Source organism: Chrysochloris asiatica, unplaced genomic scaffold (assembly GCF_000296735.1).
Source record: "Chrysochloris asiatica unplaced genomic scaffold, ChrAsi1.0 scaffold00146, whole genome shotgun sequence".
Lineage (NCBI taxonomy): Eukaryota > Metazoa > Chordata > Mammalia > Afrosoricida > Chrysochloridae > Chrysochloris > Chrysochloris asiatica.
This window is the reverse complement of record NW_006408664.1, coordinates 910,046-931,201: the sequence shown is the minus strand read 5'-3', so window position 1 is coordinate 931,201 and position 21,156 is coordinate 910,046. Positions and strand designations below refer to the sequence as shown.

General features: G+C 41.3%; 1 protein-coding gene across 1 annotated transcript in view; it reads right to left on the bottom strand.

Moving 5' to 3' along the window:
* RRAGD (Ras-related GTP binding D) overlaps positions 1 to 21,156 on the bottom strand; it is a 77,369-nt gene that overhangs the window by 22,497 nt on the left and 33,716 nt on the right. The window contains exons 2-5 of the mRNA XM_006870619.1: positions 19,466 to 19,761; positions 10,541 to 10,740; positions 8,590 to 8,704; positions 7,379 to 7,521 (exon numbers count right to left, since the gene is read on the bottom strand). Coding sequence (XP_006870681.1) covers positions 7,379 to 7,521; positions 8,590 to 8,704; positions 10,541 to 10,740; positions 19,466 to 19,761 — 754 coding nt within the window. The remainder of the gene's footprint in view (positions 1 to 7,378; positions 7,522 to 8,589; positions 8,705 to 10,540; positions 10,741 to 19,465; positions 19,762 to 21,156) is intronic.

Here is a 21,156-nt window from a genome sequence, read left to right as displayed (position 1 = left end):
AGCATATGATCAAGAGCCAGTGATACTGAAGGAGGAAGATCCAAGGTGCATTGAAGGAACTGGCAAACAACAAGGCACCAGGAATTGATGGAATAAGAATTGAAATCTTTCAAGAAAGTGAGGCAGCACAGGAGGCACTTCACTCATCTCTGCCAAGAAATTTGGAAGACAACTGTCTGGCCGACTGATTGGAAGAGATCCATATTTGTGTCCATTCCAAAGAGAGATGACCCAACGGAATACGGAAATCATCGGACAATCTCGCTGATATTCCATGCAAGTAAAATTTTGCTAAAGGTAATATAGAAACGGCTACAATCATACACTGACAGAGAACTTCTAGAGGTTCAAGCTGGATTTAGAAGAGGCTGTAGAATGAGGGATATCATTTTGATGTCCAATTGGTCTTGGCTGCAAGCAGAGAATATCAGAAAGATGTTTACCTGTGCTTTATTAACTACGTAAAGGCTTTCGATTGTGTGGATCATGACAAGCTATGGACACCATTGCGAAGTATGAGTATTCCGGAACACTTAATTTTGCTCATGAGGAATCCCTACCTGGACCAAGAGGCAGTTGTTTGAACAGAACATGGGAACACTGAATGGTTTAAAATTAAGAAAGATGTGCAACAAGGTTGTATTCTTTCACCTACTTATTCAAGCTGTATGCTGAGCAAATAATCCGAGAAACTGGCTTATATGAAGAAAAACGTGGCATCAGGATTGGAGGAAGACTCATTAACAACCTGCAGTATGCAGATGATACAACCTTGCTTGCTGAAAGTGAAGACGACTTAAAACATTTACTGATGAAGATCAAAGAGCACAGCCTTTGGTATGGATTACATCTCAATGTCAAGAAAACAAAAATCCTCACCAATGGGCCAATAAACAACATTCTTAACAACGGAGAAAAAAATTGAAGTTGTCAAGGACTTCATTCTTCTTGGATCAGCTATCAACACTCACCGAATCAGCAGTCCAGAACTCAACAACATAATGCATTAGGCAAATGTGCTGCACAAGACCTTTTTAAAGTGTTGAAGAACGAAAGATGTCAGCTTGAGGACTAAGGTACATCTGACCCAAGCCATGGTATTTTCAATAACCTCATATGCATGCGAAAGCTGGACAGTGAATAAGGAAGACTGTAGTAGAATTGATGCTTTTGAGTTATGGTGTTGGAGGAGAATATTGAAAGTGCCATGGGCTGCCAAAAGAACCAATAGCTCTGTTTTAGAAGAAGTGCAGCCAGAGTGCTACTTGGAGGCCAAGATGGCCAAACTTCATCTCTCATAATTTGGACATATTGTCAGGAGGGACCAGTCACTGGAGAAGGATATCATATTTGGTAAGGTGGAGGGTCAGAGAAAAAAAGGAAGACCCCCAATGAGATGTATTGGCCAAGTGGCAGCGTCGATGGACTCAAGCACGGCAACGGTAGTGAGGCTGGCCCAGGATCAGGCAATGTTACATTCTGCTGTGTATAAAGTCGCTATGGGTCGGTACCAACTCTATGACACCTAACAACAACAACCAATGAGTTGGAATCTACGAGACGCCACTTTACAATAATGACAGATTATAGTTTGGCTGAAAGTTACAAAGAAAATTCATTTTCCATTCAACAATTTACACACATTTGTTTCATGACATTGATTGCAATCCTTCAATGTAACAGCACTCTTCCCACTTCCACCCTGGGTTTCCCATTTCCAGTCATCCTTCTTTCCTGCCTTCTACACTTTGTTTTTGGACAAATGCTGCCCTTTTGATCTCAGATGACTGATACTTACAGTGCTTAGTATATGTATGGTATTGTATTCACTGGGAAATTGTAAGTGCTATTTTTAAAATTAGCATTTTAAAAACATTTTACTGCTTCAGTTTATTGATTTCAGGGCAATACTTAAAAGAGAAATTCAGTCTAAAAAAAGTAGCTAAAAATGTGGAAAGGAAGTTAGGAAATTGGTGAAAGCATCTTTAACATCTGAAATCTAACATTTAGAAAATATTTTTTAAATGTTTTGGTAGGCTAGTATGAGTTGAATTCTTTTTCTATAAATTAACTTCCATATTTTACTTCTTAGTAGTCATGTATTGTTGTTGTTGTTAAGTGCCACTGAGTTGGTTCCAACTCATAGTGACCCTGTATAGGGTTTCTAAGGAGTGGCTGGTGAGTTTGAACCACTGACCTTGTGAATCAAACTGACCTTATGGTCCAGTGCCCTATCCCACAGTGCCACACCAGGACGCCATATATACGCTAGCTTAAAATGTTTTCAAAACTAGAAATACATTTCCTTTAAAATATTCTATAATTCAAGCCTTCATTGCATCTGTCTTGCATCCTACCCTAACCATGGAAGTTGATATTCTATAAAGCATTGAAAACAGAGTATGATGGAATGTATCTTAAAGTGTGTGTGTAGAGATGACCAGCTGCAGCAGAGCCTTGCCTGACATTTCTGAACAGACCCATTGAGGCACTGGGTCACTTCTTCTAGGGTCTGCTGGGAAAGGGTAACAAGACCTGCAATTACAAAACCACCTGCTTCCTGGCAGCCTAGTGAGAGTTCCAGGCTCTGCATACATTCCTGCCCCGCCCCCTACTGGTTAACTAGCTGGCACACTGTTGTTCCAGCAATGAATCTGATGAAACCCAGAGCTGCACTCTACCATTTGTGACAGCCCTCCCCTGTACCGCCCCCCTGACTATTCTGATGGAGCCTAGTGGGTTTTCAGGAACACTGCACTACCACAGAAAAATAATTTGACCTCAGAGCCCAGCTTCCTCCTCCCAACATCTCTGAACTCCCCATGTTTGTTTTAGCTGGATAAGAGTAACTCTGATTAGCATCATTTACATGAACTACTTACCACTTAGGTCTAATTACCATATGGCACAATAATGATTATGCATATCGTTAAATATGTGCCAGATTAATTGTGCTGCTCCCTGTATTTGATTACAACAGCAATCTAGACTGTAATCAGGGTGCATTCAGCTTCCATGACAACTTCAAGGTCATCTACTTACTGTTTAAAAACAAGAGAATACTGCAGGGCAGTAATCTTGGGAAATAAATTCTACTTCTAAAGCCAGATGCTGTGTTAATAATAATAATAATAATTCATAGCAATGGCAGCTGTATTTATCCAGGATCTATATCACATTATGAACCTAATGACATTTCATCCTCACTGTAATCCTGTACGGAGTCTTGATGTAGCACTGTGGGTTAATGTGCTAGACTGCAAGGTTGGTTTGAACTGCAAGGTCGGTGGTTCAAACTCACCAGTTGCTCCTTGGAAACCCTATACAGGGTCATTATGAGTCAGAATTGACTCGATAGCACTTAACAAACAAATGATCCTGTGCATTAAGTATCACTCTCCTATTTCATACAGGAAGGGACTGGACTGTAGCTCCGAGACATTAAACTATTTGTCTGTGGTCACAGCTAGAGATGGAATTTACACCCAAATCTGCTGGCCTTTCCTCTTGTCCAAGTGAATCGAGGGTAGGTGCAAGGCACATGGGCTTCACAGCTGAGAATGACTTCCACATGTTCATATGACCCCCTGGATTAGTAAGGTCATGGCACATATACCAATTATTCACTTAAGAAGGATTATAAAAAGTATGCTCATACACACACAATCACACATGCCTTAATTTCTTCCTCTATTGCCTGTATTTATTTTGAGCACTTGGGCTTGATCTCATATTAATCTGTCTACTCAGCCCTCAGTGGGAAAGGCAGAAGCTAAGAGTTAGCAGACAATCTGAACTGAGTGGGCAAGGATTTTCATAAACTAGAAGACAGAACTGGTAATACAGAAATCCTTAGAAGGTGGGTGGAGGGCTATCAAGCAGTGTAAGGTAGTTCACAGCAGGTGTAAAGAGGAAGATGAGCAAAGGGAAAAAAAAACCAAGGTGGACTTTCAAGAGGAAAGTCACAAAGCCTTTATCTCATCAAATCATTGATATAAGGTCCACCTTGACGTCCTAACGAGACAGAGAAACACAAACTCGTTAACACCCATTTGTTCTGTGTGCCATCTGTTTGGCAAGTTTATAATTACGGTAGAGTTGTCTCTATGATGGGTAACAAGCAATCTTATTCACTCCTGATTTATTATATATTATTTTAAATGTATGTAAAATTCTGCTTTCTAAGAATGTAATGAGATCATAATGATAAATAATAACAAACAGGTAATGTGATTTGCTTAGTTTTTATAATCCTCTCTGCTGCCCATAATAGAAGATAATCAAAGTATATTTTTTTAAAAAAGCAACCCATCAGGCACTTTTGTAATAAACAAAATAATAGAACTGTTGTTGAATAAGTTATTTATTTAGAGTGAATATTATTATTATTGTTAGGTGCCGTCTAGTCTGTTCCAATTCATAGTGATCCTATGTTCACTGTGGTGCAGTGGGCTATTTAAAATGGCTTTTCTAGTCATAGCCTTTGTAACTTCTACCAAATGATTGGATCATGTGAGGTGTTTGTAGCTCACCAAAGGGACTGGATAGCTTGCTAGTAAAGATACATGGACCCCTTGGGTGGTGGTGGTGGTAGTGTGCCATGGAGTCAGTTCCAACTCATAGCGACACTGCAAAGGGTTTCTGAGGCTGTAAATCTTTACAAGATTTTCTCCTGTGGGACAGTTGGTAGTTTCAAGCTGCTGACCCTGAGGTTAGCAGCCTGATTTATAACCACTACGCTACCAGAGGTATATGGAACCCTAGCATGGAGATTGGTCAGTTTTGCCATCCTGCTAAGTCTAAAATGAGCCATCTCAGAAGAAGAAAGGGCTATCTCATTAACACCAAGAAAGAAGAGCCAGGAGGGGAGCCTGTCTTTTGGATCCCAAGATCTCTGTGCTAAACCTCCTTGATCCGGGAGACAGAGAGCTATAACATGAGACCCCTATAAGAGATGGCAGAGAAGCAGCAGAGAAGTGGTGGCATTAGAGACAGGAGAATGCAGAGCATGAGACAGTGGTGGGTTTTCTTTGGGCCAAGGCTTACTTGCGAAGTGGGAGCTTAATTAGCAGAGTTACACTTGCCCAAGCATGGCAGAGAACATAGGGCCACCGAGCTGAGAGGCCAAGCGCTAAATGGGTTTTAACCCAGCAGAAAAATGAAGACGCTGTGGGCGAGATAGTTGGTGTCAGAATTAATAAAGGTTGGAGGGTGGATATGCATCTGACTTTTGCCTCATAGTAATTGGCCTAGGGGGCTGATGCTATTGGTTTTGATTCTTCTCCCCATTGGTGATACATGAGAAGGTCAGACACTGCCCCCACGTCATTCTTAGAACAAAACACTACCAGGTCCTGTACCTTCCACACAATTGCTGCTATGTTTGAACCATTGTTCAGCCACTGTGTCAATCCATCTTGCTGAGGATCTTCCTCCTTTTCAAGGACCCTCTACTGTATCAAAAATGACATCACTGTCCAGGGCTGCTCCATCCTTATATATCAAAAGTATGAGGACACTTCAGAAAGTTCACAGAAAACTGGAACTAAAAGATAACGGAATGTTTCCATACACTTTTGAAGTCCTGTCCTATATGAGATTAACTCTCGTCATCCTGGCTTTGAAGGAGCATTCTAGCTGTACTTCTTCCAAAACAAATTTGTTCATTCTTCTGGAAGTCCATGATACACTCAGTATTACCCAAACCAAACCCATCAAGTCAATTCTGACTCATCATGACCCCATTTAGGGTTTCTGAGACATAAATCTTTACTAGAGCAGAAAGCCTATCTTTCTCCCGTGGAGTGGCTGGTGGTATTGAACTGCTGACCTTGAGGTTAGCAGTCCAATGCTTATCCTATAGTACCACCAGAGTGCCTACTGTTGTTGTCAGTGCCATCAAGTCAGTTCCAACTCACAGTGACCAACTCACAGCACAAGAGAATGAAACACAGGCCAGTCCTGCACCAGCCTCACAACTACTACTATGTTTGAGTTCATTGTTGCTGCCACTCTGTCAGTCCATCTTGTTAGGGCTCTTCCTCTTTTTCTCTGACCCTCCAACTTTTCCAAGCATGAATGCTCCTATTGTTGATGTTGTTGTTGTTAGGTGCCATCGAGTCAATACCAACTCATAGCAACCTTAACACAGCAGAATGAAACACTGCCCGATCCTGGGCCAACCTCACTACTGTTGCCACACTTGAGTCCATCGACGCTGCTACTTGGCCAATCCATCTATTGGGGGTCTTCCTCTTTTTCTCTGACCCTCCTCCTTACCAAACAGGATATCCTTCTCCAGTGACTGGTCCCTCCTGACAATATGTCCAAAGTATGAGAGGCGAAGTTTGGCCATCCTGGCCTCTAAGGAGCACTCTAGCGGTACTTCTTCTAAAACAGATCTATTGGTTCTTTTGGCAGTCCATGGCACTTTCAATATTCTCCTCCAACACCATAACTCAAAAGCATCAATTCTTCTTTGGTCTTCCTTATTCACTGTCCAGCTTTCTCATGCATATGAGGTTACTGACAATACCATGGCTTGGGTCAGGCGCCTCTTAGTCCTCAAGCTTAGTCTTCAACACTTTAAAAAGTTCGTGTGCTGCAGATTTGCTTAAGGCAATACGTCATTTGAGTTCTTGACTGTTGCTTCCATGAGTGTTGATAGTTGATCCAAGAGGAATGAAGTCCTTGACAACTTCAATCTTTTCTCCATTGATAAAAATGTTGTTTACTGGTCCAGTGGTGAGGATTTTTGTTTTCTTTACATTGATTTGTAATCCATACTGAAGGCTGTGTTCTTTGATCTTCATCAGTAAATGTTTTAAGTCCTCTTCACTTTCAGCAAGCAAGGTTGTATCATCTGCATACTGCAGGTTGTTAATGAGTCTTGCTCCAATCCTGATGCCACATTTTTCTTCATATAAGCCAATTTCTCGGATTATTTACTCAGCATACAGGTTGAATAAGTATGGTGAAAGAATATAACCCTGCTGCACACCTTTCTTAATTTTAAACAATTCAGTGTTCCCATGTTCTATTCGAACAACTGCCCCTAGTCTCTCCCAAATGTATGACAGATTTCCCAGCCAAGGGGCCAGGGAATTCAGCTAGACCTGAATTCAAATTCTAGTTCCATCCTTTATTGGCAATGTGAGCAACGGTTAGACACTTCACAACTCTGAGCCTCAGTTTTTCCATCTGTCAAAGGGGAATAGTAATTCCTCCCTCAGGGAAAAGCACACTAAACAGTACTGCTCTTTACAGATCTTGGTAATTTAAAACAGTACGAAAATCAACTAAGTGAATGCCAAAATGTCTTGGGAATTATGAGAGAGAGAGGTATGGGTTGACTGGCTTTTAAGAACGCTCCACTTACCCATAAATACAAGAGATGTCGATGACCACATCGATCATGTCACAGCACAGTTCATACGTCTGCATATCCACTGGGGTGCTGTCCGTTGCAATATAGATCTTACTGACCACATCGAACAGAAATGCCTTCTCAATCCCAGAATTCTGAAACAAAGAGAGATGCTGCCTTAAAGTGACACTTGATTTCAGACCACATCAGAGTTACATAAAATGAGAATGTCATTCTCAAGGTAAAATATGAACAAGTGAAAATTACATCACTAAAAATGTAAGTTGTGGTATCTCATTACACTCCATACTCATAAACTTTCTAATAGGGGAACTGTACGAGAAACAAAAAGTGAATGGTCATAAGTTAATTTTTTTATCATAAATTATTTTAATAAGTAAACAAACGCTGCAGTATTTCCTAACTCTTAGAGATGTACCTACAGTTTGTTTGGAAAAAGCTGAAGTACCAACACTGATCAACAGAATATTATACACACACACAAAAATAAATTTTACCTATTGTAAATAAGAAAATAAATTTAAAAAATCTAAACAAACTAACCCAAAAGTGTACAGTGACAGTCAATGTGAGTCTAATCAACAGGGTTCCTAGAGAATCCTGCTTGCCTACAAACTCTGCAGGTTCTGCCTGGAGTGGGAGGTTTGTAGGACTGATTCAGCACATCCTCCACATGGTGTTAAACATATAAAAATATATCCAACAATATATATTCTATTGCCCAAACCAAGATTTATGGTCTCTGATAGGGCTCAATCAATATTGAATGATTGTCCAGAACTTGAAAAAACACTCCAATTAAACCAATAAATACAGAAATGTGTCTGTAGAGTGAAAATGTAAAGGATGTAAAACAACATCTATAAGCCTTTCCATGTCCCTTGCCCCGAGAGCTCTATCAGGCTGCTGGGCAGGCAGGAGGAGGGATTCTCAGGGGTGGGTGGGCAGGGAGGCGTGGCTGGGAATAAAGGGAAGCACAGGAAGCAAAGTCAATAAATAACTCCCAAAATATTTGCAAAATAAGTTTGCAAATTAAGCAAAAAAACCAAACAACGACTAATCTTCTAAAGTAATGCTTAAATGACATTGAATTACAATAAGAACACAAGGAAATAAGTAGATCTTTTCCACTCTTGGAATGTCATTCTCAAATTCTGTAAATGACTAACATTCTACAAAACAGGAGCATATTATATACTTACTGAGATAAAGATGTTTAGCAAGTTCTCCAGGGTTGGGAGTTGTGGAATCAGTTTCTGGACCACTTTGCTAAAAGCTTCAAATATTGAATGATCATAGATGCTTGTCAAATAAAAGCTGAAAGAGGAGATAATATTTCATCACGTTTTCCTTTGACTTAGGAATAGACTGTTTAGGCTGTGTCGCGACCCCAGTAAGATACAGTTTTCTAACACACACATTCTAGACCCTTCAGATTAAAAATGAGCTTGTCTTAGCACATCATCCCCTCTCTACCCTCAAAAGGTGAGAACTGTGCTTAAGAGTAAGCATTTTAAAATGCTTTAAAAGGAGCGTTGCATGCCCATATCACTTTCATTAGGTTCTGTGAGAGAATCACCTTTACACAGTCCTATCAAGCTGTCCAAGGAGCTCTGGTGGTGCAATGGTTAAGCACTCAGCTGCTAATCAAAATGCTGGTGGTTCATACCCGTGAGAGAAGGAAGACCTGACAATCTTCTTCAGTAAATAGTACAGCCTAGAAAATCTCCTATGGCAGTTAGACTGTCATATGGAGTCACTAGGAGTCAAAAACTGCCTTAACAGCATGCAACAATACACAGCAGTAGATTATCCTAATGGTCATACAGTGATATTGAAGCATCTAATGTTTTCATTTTCCAATTAGCAAAATGAATACCACCATTCTAAAATTAATAGTGCAGTGACTTTCCTCTATGGATATTCCTATATGAATTACTTTCAGACTATTCTATTTATGATTATACCTGCTGCCATCAATTCCAACTCATGAATACCCCATATGTTACATGTGTTCAAGAGCAAAGATGTCAGTTTGAGGACCAAGGTGTGCCTGACCTTGGTATTTTTCAATTGCTTCATATGCATGTGAAAGTTGGACAGTGAATAACAAAGACTGCAGAAGAACTGCTGCATTTGAGTTATGGTGTGACAGTAGAATATTAAAAGTCCCATGTACTGCTAAAAGAACAAACAAATTTGTGTTGGATGAGGTACAGCCAGAATGCTCCTTTGAAGCCAGAATGGTGAGACTTCACCTCTTATACTGTGGATATATTGTCATGCTTGGTAAAGTGGAGGGTCAGTGGAAAATAGGAAGACCTCCAAGGACATAGAGTGACACAGTGGCAGTGGCAATGGGCTCACAAGTAACAGTGATTGTGAGGCTGGGGCAGGACTGGGCAGCGTTTCATTCTGTTGTGCATGAGGTCGCTATGAGTGGGAACTGTCTCGGCAGCATCTAACAGAAACAGAATTGCTCCATAGGGGTTTTCTTAAATTGTAATCTTCACAGAAGGTGATCACCAGGCCTTTATTCCAAGGTACCTCTGGGTGGGTTCAAACTACCAACCCTTCAGTTAAGAGTAAAGCACAACTATTTGTGCCACCTAGGGAGCCATTTTTGATAATAGATATCATCATATTTATCAAGGAGCTCTGGTAGCATAGTTGTTATGAATCGGGCTGCTATACTCAGGGTCAGCAGTTCGAAACTACCAGCTGTTCCGCGGGAGAAAGATGAGGTATTCTGCTCCGGTGAAGATTTACAGCCTCGGAAACCTAGTACAGGGTCGCTATGAGTTGGAACTGACTCCACAACACATAACAACAACAACATATTTATCAAGAACGGTAAACTTCAACATCTATTAAGTTCTTGAATATGTCCACAGGTTTTATGTTACGTGTTTTGTATTAGAGAGGAGAATCTTACTTTTGATCATATGATAAAACAAAAACACTGCTTTTACCAAAGATTGGGATGAGCACATTCAAAGCTTGCTTTTTCTCAATCCTACCCCAATGTCTACATCACAAAACAGGGTAAACAGATAGATGATTACACATACCAAGTCAATCCTGGTGGTTTGGGGCCCTCAACCTGCTTTTTTCTATCTAATACTGTGATCCCAGAATGATTTCTGTTCTCACCTGAGGTGAATTTTTTCTAATCCAGCATCTGCAAGGTCATCATTTGCCCTCTGGTGAATGTCTCTTTGGGTTTCAATTTTGTGGTCATCTGACAGGCCATCCACTTTATGAATAAACACTTCAAAGTTGATGTCAGTGTTGACTTTGTGAGCCCTGGTCACAGTCAGGTGAAGCCTGGCCAGGGCTTCCATGTAATCGTCCTAGGAACAGAGATGCACCCTGTTAGAGTGGTACCGTCAAGAGCAGTGCCTTTGCTTCCATGGACACTCTTAGTCTCTGGAAACCACACAGTACAACCTCAAAAAGAATCCTGCAAAGGCCCAAGTAAAAGTTGGTTTTATGGAATCAAATTGGAAAACTTAGGCTTTTGTTATCAAAGAGACAAAAAAGGCTAGTAAAATGCAGCTGTAGAAGAGAATGTAAAAAGGCTCAACTGCTGATGAAAACAGTTTAGAAGTTCCTCCAAAAGTTAAATTACCTTATGACCCAGCAATTCCATTCTTAGAAATACATCCAAAAGAATGAAAACTCAAACAAATACATGTAATACATGTTTATGGCAGCCATAACTAGCCACAACAGCCAAAGGTGAAAACCCCTCAAATGTGCATTATCTGATAAATGGAGAAACAAAATGTAGCACAAACATACAGTGGATTACGTAGCCATAAAACGAATGAAGTACTGATACATGCTACAACATGGATAAACCTCAGAAGCATTATAAATGGAAGAAGAAAAACACAAAAAAATATTGTATCACTCTATTTATATGTAATATCCAAAATAAGCAAATTCCCAGAGACAACGCAGACTGATAAATGCCAGAGGTGGAGGGGAAATAAGGAGAAACTGCTCATTTGGCATAGGGTTTCATTGTGAGGTGATGGAAATGTTTTGGAACTGGATATATTGGTTGCATAACATTATGAATGTACTAAATGCCACTGGATTGTTCATTTTAAATTAGGTAATTTTAAGGAGCTCTGATAGCATAGTAGTTACGAATCGGGCTGCTAACCTCAGGGTCAGCAGTTCAAAGCTATTAGCTGTTCTGCGGGAGAAAGATAAGGCTTTCTGCTCCCATAAAGTCTTAAAGCCTCGGAAACCCTGTACAGGGTCGCTATGAGTTGGAACCGACTCCACGGCACATAACAACAACAATTATAAATGATGTGAATTTCACTTTAATTTTTGAAAATTAAAAAATTATGTATCTGTTGTTAAATGCCGTCAAATCGGTTCTGACTCATAGTGACCTTGTATAGGTAGTTATATTTAGGTTGATGACAGTCATTAAGGACCAGAATTATAGGACTCTAGGTATCTTGTTCAACAACTAGGATTTATTGGTGATCGGGATTCATGAAGAAAACCTGACCCCACCACACCTAGGACTTCCCAGCTAAATGAGATTCTTGGTGAAATGATAGGAACAATGTGAAATAGAGACATAATGTACATCACTGGCTGGGTAGAGAAAACGAGGAAAAATGCTGAGAATTACTAGTCTAATTTGGCCAAATCTGGCCCACTGTCCACTTTCTGTAGGCAGTTAGTTTGGAACACCAAGTGTCGTTGGAACACTCATTTGCTTATGTACGGTCTCTGGCTGCTTTCATGCTATAACAGCAGAGCGGAGTAGTGTTCCTCAGTGGAAACTCCACGGAGATAGTAGTCTGCAAAGCCTAAAATATTTACTATCTGGCTCTTTACAGAAAAAAGTTGCCAACCCCTGGTCCAAAGTAACTGTCTAAATTATAGACTTGTTTTTCTCCTTCCTACAAGTGACAAGGGTTGCTATCACCACAGCAGCACCCAACACCATCTGCATAATAGAGCCAGCACCTATGTATTGGTTCATTTCTCAGTCTAAGAAATAAACGGTAGACACTGAAGCCCAATGCTTCTCCCATTCTCCATCCCTTTATCCCCCACCCTCCAGAGTTTAATATTTATTCCCACTCATCTCTTCATATACTTAATATGTGAGTAAACATATATCCCTAAACAATGCACAGAATGCAGTCACACTGTTCTAAAATTTGTAGAAAAATCAAGTTTCACGTCTCAACATAGTAAATTACTTAATGTGTTTCTTCTAGCCATAGTCTTTCTAACGCCCACCAAATGGCTTTTTCCTGACTGGCCTGGGTAAGAGAAAGTGGGGGAAGATGCTGATAGATGAAATGATTTCACTTGTGAGCCACTGTTTACAGGGTTAATTTTGACTGTGAAAACCTTGAATTCTCACATAGGCATAAAATGAGTCATCTCAGAAGCAGGAACATGGGATCAAGAGAGAAGCGGCAGAAGCAGAGTGCATCCTTTGAACTTTTGAAATCCTCATGCAATGAACCTCCTCAACCCAGGAGACACAGCTGTGACCAGAGGAATGACAGAGGAGTGCCAGCAATAGAACTCAGAGCCAGAGAACAAGACAGCAGTGGGCTTCCTGGCCCACGGAGCACGTATAGTGGAATGTCTACAGGCAGGAGGCTTACTTGCAGCGTGGTGTGCCTCCACGTTTGCCAGCCCACCAAACGAGAGCCAAGCACCTTTGGCTGAGGCTTATAGCAGAGTGGAATGCCTTTTGAGTATTTATTGGCAGCCCTAAAAGAGCTTTGTAATATTGCCTGATCAGGGCAGAGGCCAGGCCAAGGGTCATGGGCCAGAGTGAAGCCTGCCTATGGGCATGACTGGAAGAGCTTGCCTTGAGCATTTCTGATCCTGAATTGTACCCTACTAACTTCAAGCTCACCAGCTGCTCCTCGGAAACCCTATACAGGGTTGCTATGGGCTGGAAATGACTCAACAGCACTTAACAACAACAACTTTCTTAATAAACTCCATAATTATGAGTATTGTTTCTGAGTTCTGTGTGGCCATTGTCATGAATTATCAAGCCCAGTTGAGGGACCACTGATGTTGATTGGTATAGAAGGTTAGAGGGTTGAGGTATGTCTAACCTTCTCATAAGAATGACCTTAGGTAGAAGTTTTGTAAAAAAAATGAGGGAGTAGTTAATCTTACAGTGCAGAAACAGAGGACCCTAGGGAAAAGAGCACAGCACAAGCAGAATGTAGGACCCTATCCAGAGAAGCAGCGACACCGGAGATGGAGGCAGAGATGAGGACATGGAGAAAGGGAGTAGCTCAGGACTCTGGACTCATGGAAAGAGAGGGACTGGGTGCTGGTGGCAAGAAGGCAGGCTTGCAGAATGTGCCCTTTGGTTGTTTAAATTACTATATATTTCTTAGTGTTTCTGTGTATAACCATGCCCACCCCCCAAAAAAAAACAAAACAGGGAATGGATGCAAGTATTGTTGAATGATAATGCACGAAGGAGATTGTATTCATTGCAATGAAACGATGGTGTAAAGTTGATGTTCTCCCATGTAAACTATCACTCAGTTCACAATAAAAACAAAACAAAACAAAAAAAGACGTTGGGCAGATGACAATAATATTGGTTCTCCTTGCCCCTGGTGAAGTAAGAGAAGGTCAGCTGCCACCTCCTATACCCTGTTACACATGTATTCCATAATTTGCCTTTTTTACTTAACGTTGTCAGTGATTTTCTCCAGACACCCTCACCAATATATGGTGATGTCAGAACTCTTAATTTTTTAATTTTTTTTTTTAACCAGTTTGAGGGTATGAAAAAGTTCTGACTTTATAGCAAAGAAAATAAAATTTCTAGGAGAGAATTTAAAGAATTTTGTATCAACCATTGGATTAGTTGCTGTTAGGAACTGTTGAGTTGATTTTGACTCATAGTGACCCAATGTAACAGAACTGCCGCAAAGGGTTTTCTAGGCTGCAATCTTTATGGAAGGAGCCCTGGTGTTGCACTGGGTTAAGTGCTTGGGTATGGCTGCTAACTGAAAGGTCAGGGGTTTGAACCCATCAGTGGCTCCACAGAAGAAACACCTGGCAGTTTGCTCCTGTAAAGATGACAGCCTAGGAAACCTTAGGGGTAGTTCTGCCTGGTCCTATAGAGGTCATCATCATGGGTATGAACTGGCTTGCCAGCACACAACAATCATCTTTACAGGATGATTTACCACGGTTTTCTTCTATGGAGCCAACAGGTGCATCAGGACTACTAACCTTTCTGTTACCCACAAAGTGCTTAACCATTGTGCCACTAGGGCTCCTATTATAGCTCTAAACCTGAACAAATACAGAAAGTCGATATACCTGGATCTTTTTTGTTTTGCATTGGTCGCTAAATTAAATGGAAACTTAGCTCTAGTCTCTAGATAGCATTAAAGATACTAACAGAAAAATATGAAAAGAAAAAATAGCAAGTGGAGTCTTTTTCATCCTTCACACTCTGAAGAGTTGTTTACAACAAAAGGCAAATACCAGCCAGCAAATTAAGTATTTTAGAAGTAAATATTCTAGATTTTCAGCCCTTTTTTAATATCTTAAAAGTATCTCAAGAACGAATGTTAATACTACTGTATGGTTTAACATATATAAAATCCTAGAAAAGGCAAATTCTAGTGACAAAGCAGATCAGTAGTAGTCTGTGAATAGGGGTCAGGGGCTGTCTAAGAGTGGTGGGAACATTCTATATCTAGGTTGGAGGGGGTGGCTACATGGTGCATACATTCATCAAAACTCACTGAACTGTACGTGTAAGTGGGTATGTCTGTAACTGAATCAGGAAGTTTAGGGGGCATGAGCAAAACAAACTAATGTGAAGTGAGCATCACAATCTCAGACGACTGGAATTTGCTTCTCTAACCTCTTGGCCAAACCCCTGTATGCTAAGTAGGAACCGTGGCTGTGTTGCAGTGGTGGTCTACTAACCAAAAGGTCAGCAGTTTAACCTCACCAGCGTTCCATGGAGGAAAGCTGTGGAACTGCTTCCACAGAGATTTCAGCCTTGGAAACCCTGTAAGCTCTACTCTGTCCTATAGGACCACTCACTATGAGTCAAGTCAACTCGATGGCAGTGAGTTTGGCTGGTCTCGTCTGATTATCAACTGACTGATAAAGAGGTACATATCCACAGGGGCTTGGAAATGGCATTAAAATGAAGTGTAGAGGAAAGGAATAGTAGAGAGACTGTGGGTGATTCTTCCCATTTAGAAATGTGTCACCTTCTAGGATAAATCAAATTGGAGAGGAAAAATGCCACCTAGTGTCTACCCTGGGAGTCCTGGTGTGGCCCTGTGGGTTAATACGCTGGACTGCAAGGCCAGTGGTTCAAACTCAACAGCCGCTCCTTAGAAACCCTATACAGGGATGCTATGGGTCAGAACCGACTCAACTGCACTTAACAACAGTGTCTACCTTCAATATTAGATGTAGGACTTTACTGGAAGGTCACAATCACCAACACAAGCCAAAGTCTCTTTTGGATCCCAAAGAGCATGCAGAATAGCTTTAGGGGGCCTAGTGGCCCCAGGAGACTCTGTGGGGCGCCAGGTCACACATTTCACTTAGAGAAATCACTGCTGATGCTCTTTCCTTTCACAACATTCTGTGAGGACACGTTATGTGGCAATTCTGTGATTGTGAGAAATTCACAAGCAGAAAATAAAAATATAAAGTGTCAGACTGACAGAGCATTGCTTAGACATAGAGGAGATGCCAGTAAAGTGCTATATAGACAATTCCCCCCAGTTTGAATGTTTTTTGTGTGTGTGTCTGTAATCATATCACATAGATACCTGCAAACAAGACTTTTACAGTCTGCTTCTAACTGAAAAATAAATAGGTTCTGAAACTGCTTATTGAATTACTAATTTTTGATAAATCTCAGCAATGTTTTTCCTACACTTTGTTTAAAATATAGCTTTAAAAGGGGAATTTCTCATATCTTCCTCTACCCTATAGCTTAAAAAACAGTGTCTGCATTGATGTTCAGGTAAAATTAAAACCAAATTATAGCTGCAATTTTAAAACAAGCTAGTGTACCTATTTTAGCCACATGAGAGTCACATTACAAACACCTGAGAAAGATTTGCACAAGAAATTTGAATTCCATAAATGTGAACTACTATGTAAGCACAGCATGGTATTTCAGTACATTCTTACTAAGCCACTATCCTGAAATGATGAATAATCTCGTTGGAATCTACTTATCCATGGGTAGGGCTGCTACTGCTACTTAGTTCAACAACTGTAGAAACAGGCGGCGTGACTTGGGAGGCAAAAATGGAGCTTGGGAGAAAAGGTGAGTGGGACATCCCTGATCTCCCCTGCAGTAGTGCATGCACCCCAGCTGTCCCTTTGAGCTCCAGGGACTCCAAGCTGGCAGACATGAGGCAGGAAGGCAGGGCTATTGCCAAAGCCACAGATAGACCCGAAAACAGGTCAGTACAAGTGGGACAGTCAGGAAAGCAACTACTGACAGCGGACTCTGGACCTGAAGCAGATCTCTGTCAGCACACACAACACACATACATCGCAATGGATCATGGTAGGAGAGCGAGCTGTGTGCTGCAGAGGACCAGGAGACAACTGCATTGTGTTGAAAGTCTCCCCCAAATCCACCACAGAAGAATCGCTCCTAACCACATGGTCATGCTCCCGTAACATAGAAGAAGTATACATGCAGTCACTTAGAACTGAAAGGCTTGGTTGAAAGTTTCAAAATTTTATTTAAAAGGTACCTAGTCCTGGTGTGGCGTTGTGAGAAGCAATAACTGCTGACTGCAAGGTCAAGTTGGGTTCACACCCACCAGCCACTCCTGGGGAGAAAGATGAGGCTTTCTGCTCCAGTAAAGATTCATAGGCTCCCTATGAGCTGGACCTGACTGGATGGCAGTGGGTCAGAGTGGGTTTAGCACATATCTCTTTGGCCTGTTGTCTTTTATTCCCTCACAGCTGGGTGTGTCTTCAGGCTGGAGCATGTATGACAGATACCACCTAAGACTATATTGTTGTTAAGTGCCATCAGGTTGGTTCCAACTCATAGGGACACTGTTTAGGATTTTTGAGGAATGGCTGGGGAGTTTGAACTGCCAACCTCATAGTCACCAGTCCAGTGCTTATCCAACAATGCTAAACAATTTTAAGAGCATCAATATCACAGTCCTGCTACATTTAAACCAGCTGCCATCTAATGGTTTTTGACTCATGTTGGCCCTGTATGTGTCAGTGTAGAACTGTGTTCCAGAGGATTTTCAAGGGCTGATTTGGCAGTAGCAGATCACCAGGCCTTTCTTCTGAGGTACCTCTGGGTGGGCCACCCAGACTCCCTACTACATTTATTCTTTCCTAAAACAAATCTGCTGGAGACCTACCACCTGTGCTCCTGCAGTTTCCACTTCCCACGACATGGAAATGTCCTTCAAATGACACTTGACAACAGCCAACCAGAATCTTACTGCAGTGTGTAGTGCCTCTGGGTATAAAACTCCCCACGCCCCTATGCACAGAGACAATTCACAATGCTGGACTGAATAACAATAAAGTGAATCACTCAAATGGCTGCAGAGCAAGCTTTCTGTGAGACACACCACCAGCCGGACGCACAGTGACTAATACAGGAGAAAGCAGAACGGCTCCTGGGGCTTTCCACAGCTATACATCCATGTGGAAACAGACAGCCTCACTGTTCTAATGAGGAGCAGCTGGTGGCTTGAACCACTGACATTGTGGTTAGCAGCCCAGTGCCTAACCCACAGTGCCACCAGAACTCCTTTTCTGCAGGACAAGGGTTTCCTAATTCTTTGTTTTCAACAAAGTTGGAAGCCCTAATCAGGATATCTGTTGAGAAAACATTAAAATAATATTTTGTGATAGGAAACCCATAGTCACCTATTTATTTAGGTGAACAAAATTTCTCAGTGCTTGTTGTTAAGTGCCACTGAATTGGTTCTGACTCACAGCAACTGTGTATGGGTTTCCAAGGAGTGGCTGGTGAGTTTGAACCACCGACCTTGTGACTGAAAATAATCTAGCAGTCCCGTACTTTATCTCACAGCACCAGACCAGGACTCTAAAAAAATCTTTTCAGGAGCATCTATATATATCAAATTTTACTTTTTATACTTAATAATAAGCTATAAAACTGCAATGTATGCTTTCTTAATTGTGTTCTAGCAATAATTTAAAATTTTCATTCACAAGAATTTTCAGTTATAACTTTTTCTTCATATGAAATAATAAACCTTTTAAAATGTACGTTTACATACATAAGGTTATTAATCATAAACCTTTTAATGTACATTTACATACATTTTCTGTGGAGAGAATCTGAACTCATAGTGACCCTAGAGGACACTGGGCTTCCAAGGCTGTAGAGCTCTACAGCAGCAGACGGCCACATCTTTCTCTGAGGAGTGATTGGTGGGTTCACACTACTAGCCTATTTGGTTAGCAGCCAAGTGCTTAACTCCTGCGCCACCAGGGTTGCTTCTGTTGCAGAGAAGCTGTGATCTTTACAGATGTTTGCCAGGCTATCTGGTGGGGGTGACACATATTTGCTGTCATTGGTTTGGATGATCCCCTCTCCACCCTGAGATGTTTCTAAGGTCTATGATGTACTGAAATATCTCTCTCTCTCTAAGGGTCAGTAAAGGAGTTCTAGTGCTGCAATGGTTAAGGGCTCAGCTGATAATTGAAAGGTTGACTGTTCAAACCCACCCACCAGTGACTCCACGAGAGGAAAGACCTGGTGAGCTGCTCTCATGAAGACTGCAACCTAGAAACCTATATGGGGAAGTTCTACTCTGTCAATGAGTCAGAACCAAGGGTCAGTTGTTGTTCGGGCTGGGTAGAGAGAACCTTGTCTCCTTAGCAAACTCTGAGAGCCCAGGCTAAGAAACACTTGTTTGGCAGAAAAGCCTCTTCTAGATTTTAAAAACCAAAAGTAAACATTATCACAAGTACACTTGTTTTGAACACAGAGGGCTGCCGGTCTGACTGGCTACAGGTGGCCCCTGAGCCTCTGAGCTTTACCTGGGAGTCAATGACAAATATCAGTGCTCCTGTTCCACGAAAGATCATCTCGTAGTCAAATGTAGGGTCAAAAAAGTCAATCTGCCCTGGGAAGTCCCAAATTTGAAAATTAACAAAGGAGCTGTTGGAAACATCTTCCCGGCATATCTTGTTAGTGCTCTCCAAGAACAGGGTTTCGTTGGGAGACATTTTGTGAAAGACAACTTTCTGAATGGATGACTTGCCACTTCTCCTCAGGCCCATGAGCAGGATTCTCGGCTTCACCTCAGTGCTGAAGGGATCGCTGAAGTCCAGAACTGGAGAAACCACAAAACAGGAATGAGGGTGAGACACTTTCACAGTGGTTAATTAGAGAAGTTTCACTTCCACCTCAAATGTGATTTATGATTCACAGCCGATGCTGTATTTCCAAATACAGAGAATATTAAGTAAACCACCCTACCCATTTAAGCATACTTACTTTCTATGGGCAAAACAGTGAAAAAGATGTTATTTCATTACAACTCATGTGGTAGGATAAACACTGGATTATTAACCACAAAGTTGGCAGTTCAAACCTACCAGCTGCTCCTCGTAAACCCAATACACGGTAGGAACCAACTCTATAGCACGTAACAACAACAACAACAACTACATATCACCCAAGAAAACAAAAATAACAAATTCCATATCACAAGCAGGAATCTGGTTGGTGAAGAGCAGAGATCTCCTGGAGCAGACTGTTGGTGGAACAGAATCCAGGTCTTAGCTTTCCAGAATGCTATCCTACTTTTTGCCTAGAGCAGGGATATGGAGCATCTAGCCCGTGGGCAAAGTCTGTGAAATTTTTTGATCTGGCCCTGCCAAGGCAACCACAGTTCCAGTCATTGCATTGTTGTTGTTGTTAAGTACTGTCAAGTCGATTCTAACCCATAGCGACCCTGTATAGGGTTTCCAAGGAGCAGCTGATGAGCTTGAACCGCCGACCTTGCAGTTCAAACGGCTTTGCAACCTGGAGTATTAACCCACAGCGCCACACCAGGACTCCAGTCATCACATTAGGAGTGACTTAATTAAATGTTTGACCAAATATAGGAGGCTAATTTTTAAGTTGATAATTTTGTATAGCTTGCGAAAAACAAAAATCAGGGCTTACTCGTCAGAAAGAGACTGCAGGAACAAGAGACTATGGCCCTCAGCCACCCTTCAGGTCTGTAATGGAACTCACTCTGGTGCCCAATATTCAACCAAGCAGTAGATAAGTCAGCCTACCAGTAGGTGGGAGAATAATAACACTAGTTAGGTGTGCTCACCATGGAATGGTCAACCATTCAAGATCAAAAGGGCAACATTTACCTGGGGTCACAGTTTAGAGGCATTGGATGAGGGTGAAGTAGAAATAGAACCACAGGGTGGAAGTACAGTAACTGTTGTTACAGGAAGGTGCCTGCAATCACTGAAGTGAAACTGTGTAAATAGTCGGATGTTAAACTGATGATCTGCTCTGTAAACCTTCACTCAATTCACAATAAGAAGTTAAAAGAAAAAGACAAATATTGTGGCATGTAAAACACACCTCCCCCAGCTCCCAAAAGAAAAAAAACAAAAGACCCAATATGAAACTTGGAGACAGAGAAAAGAAACCAACTATTTAACAAAAAAGGCAGACTACAGGCAAATGAGATGGTGTTGAAAATATCAGAAAGATGTTT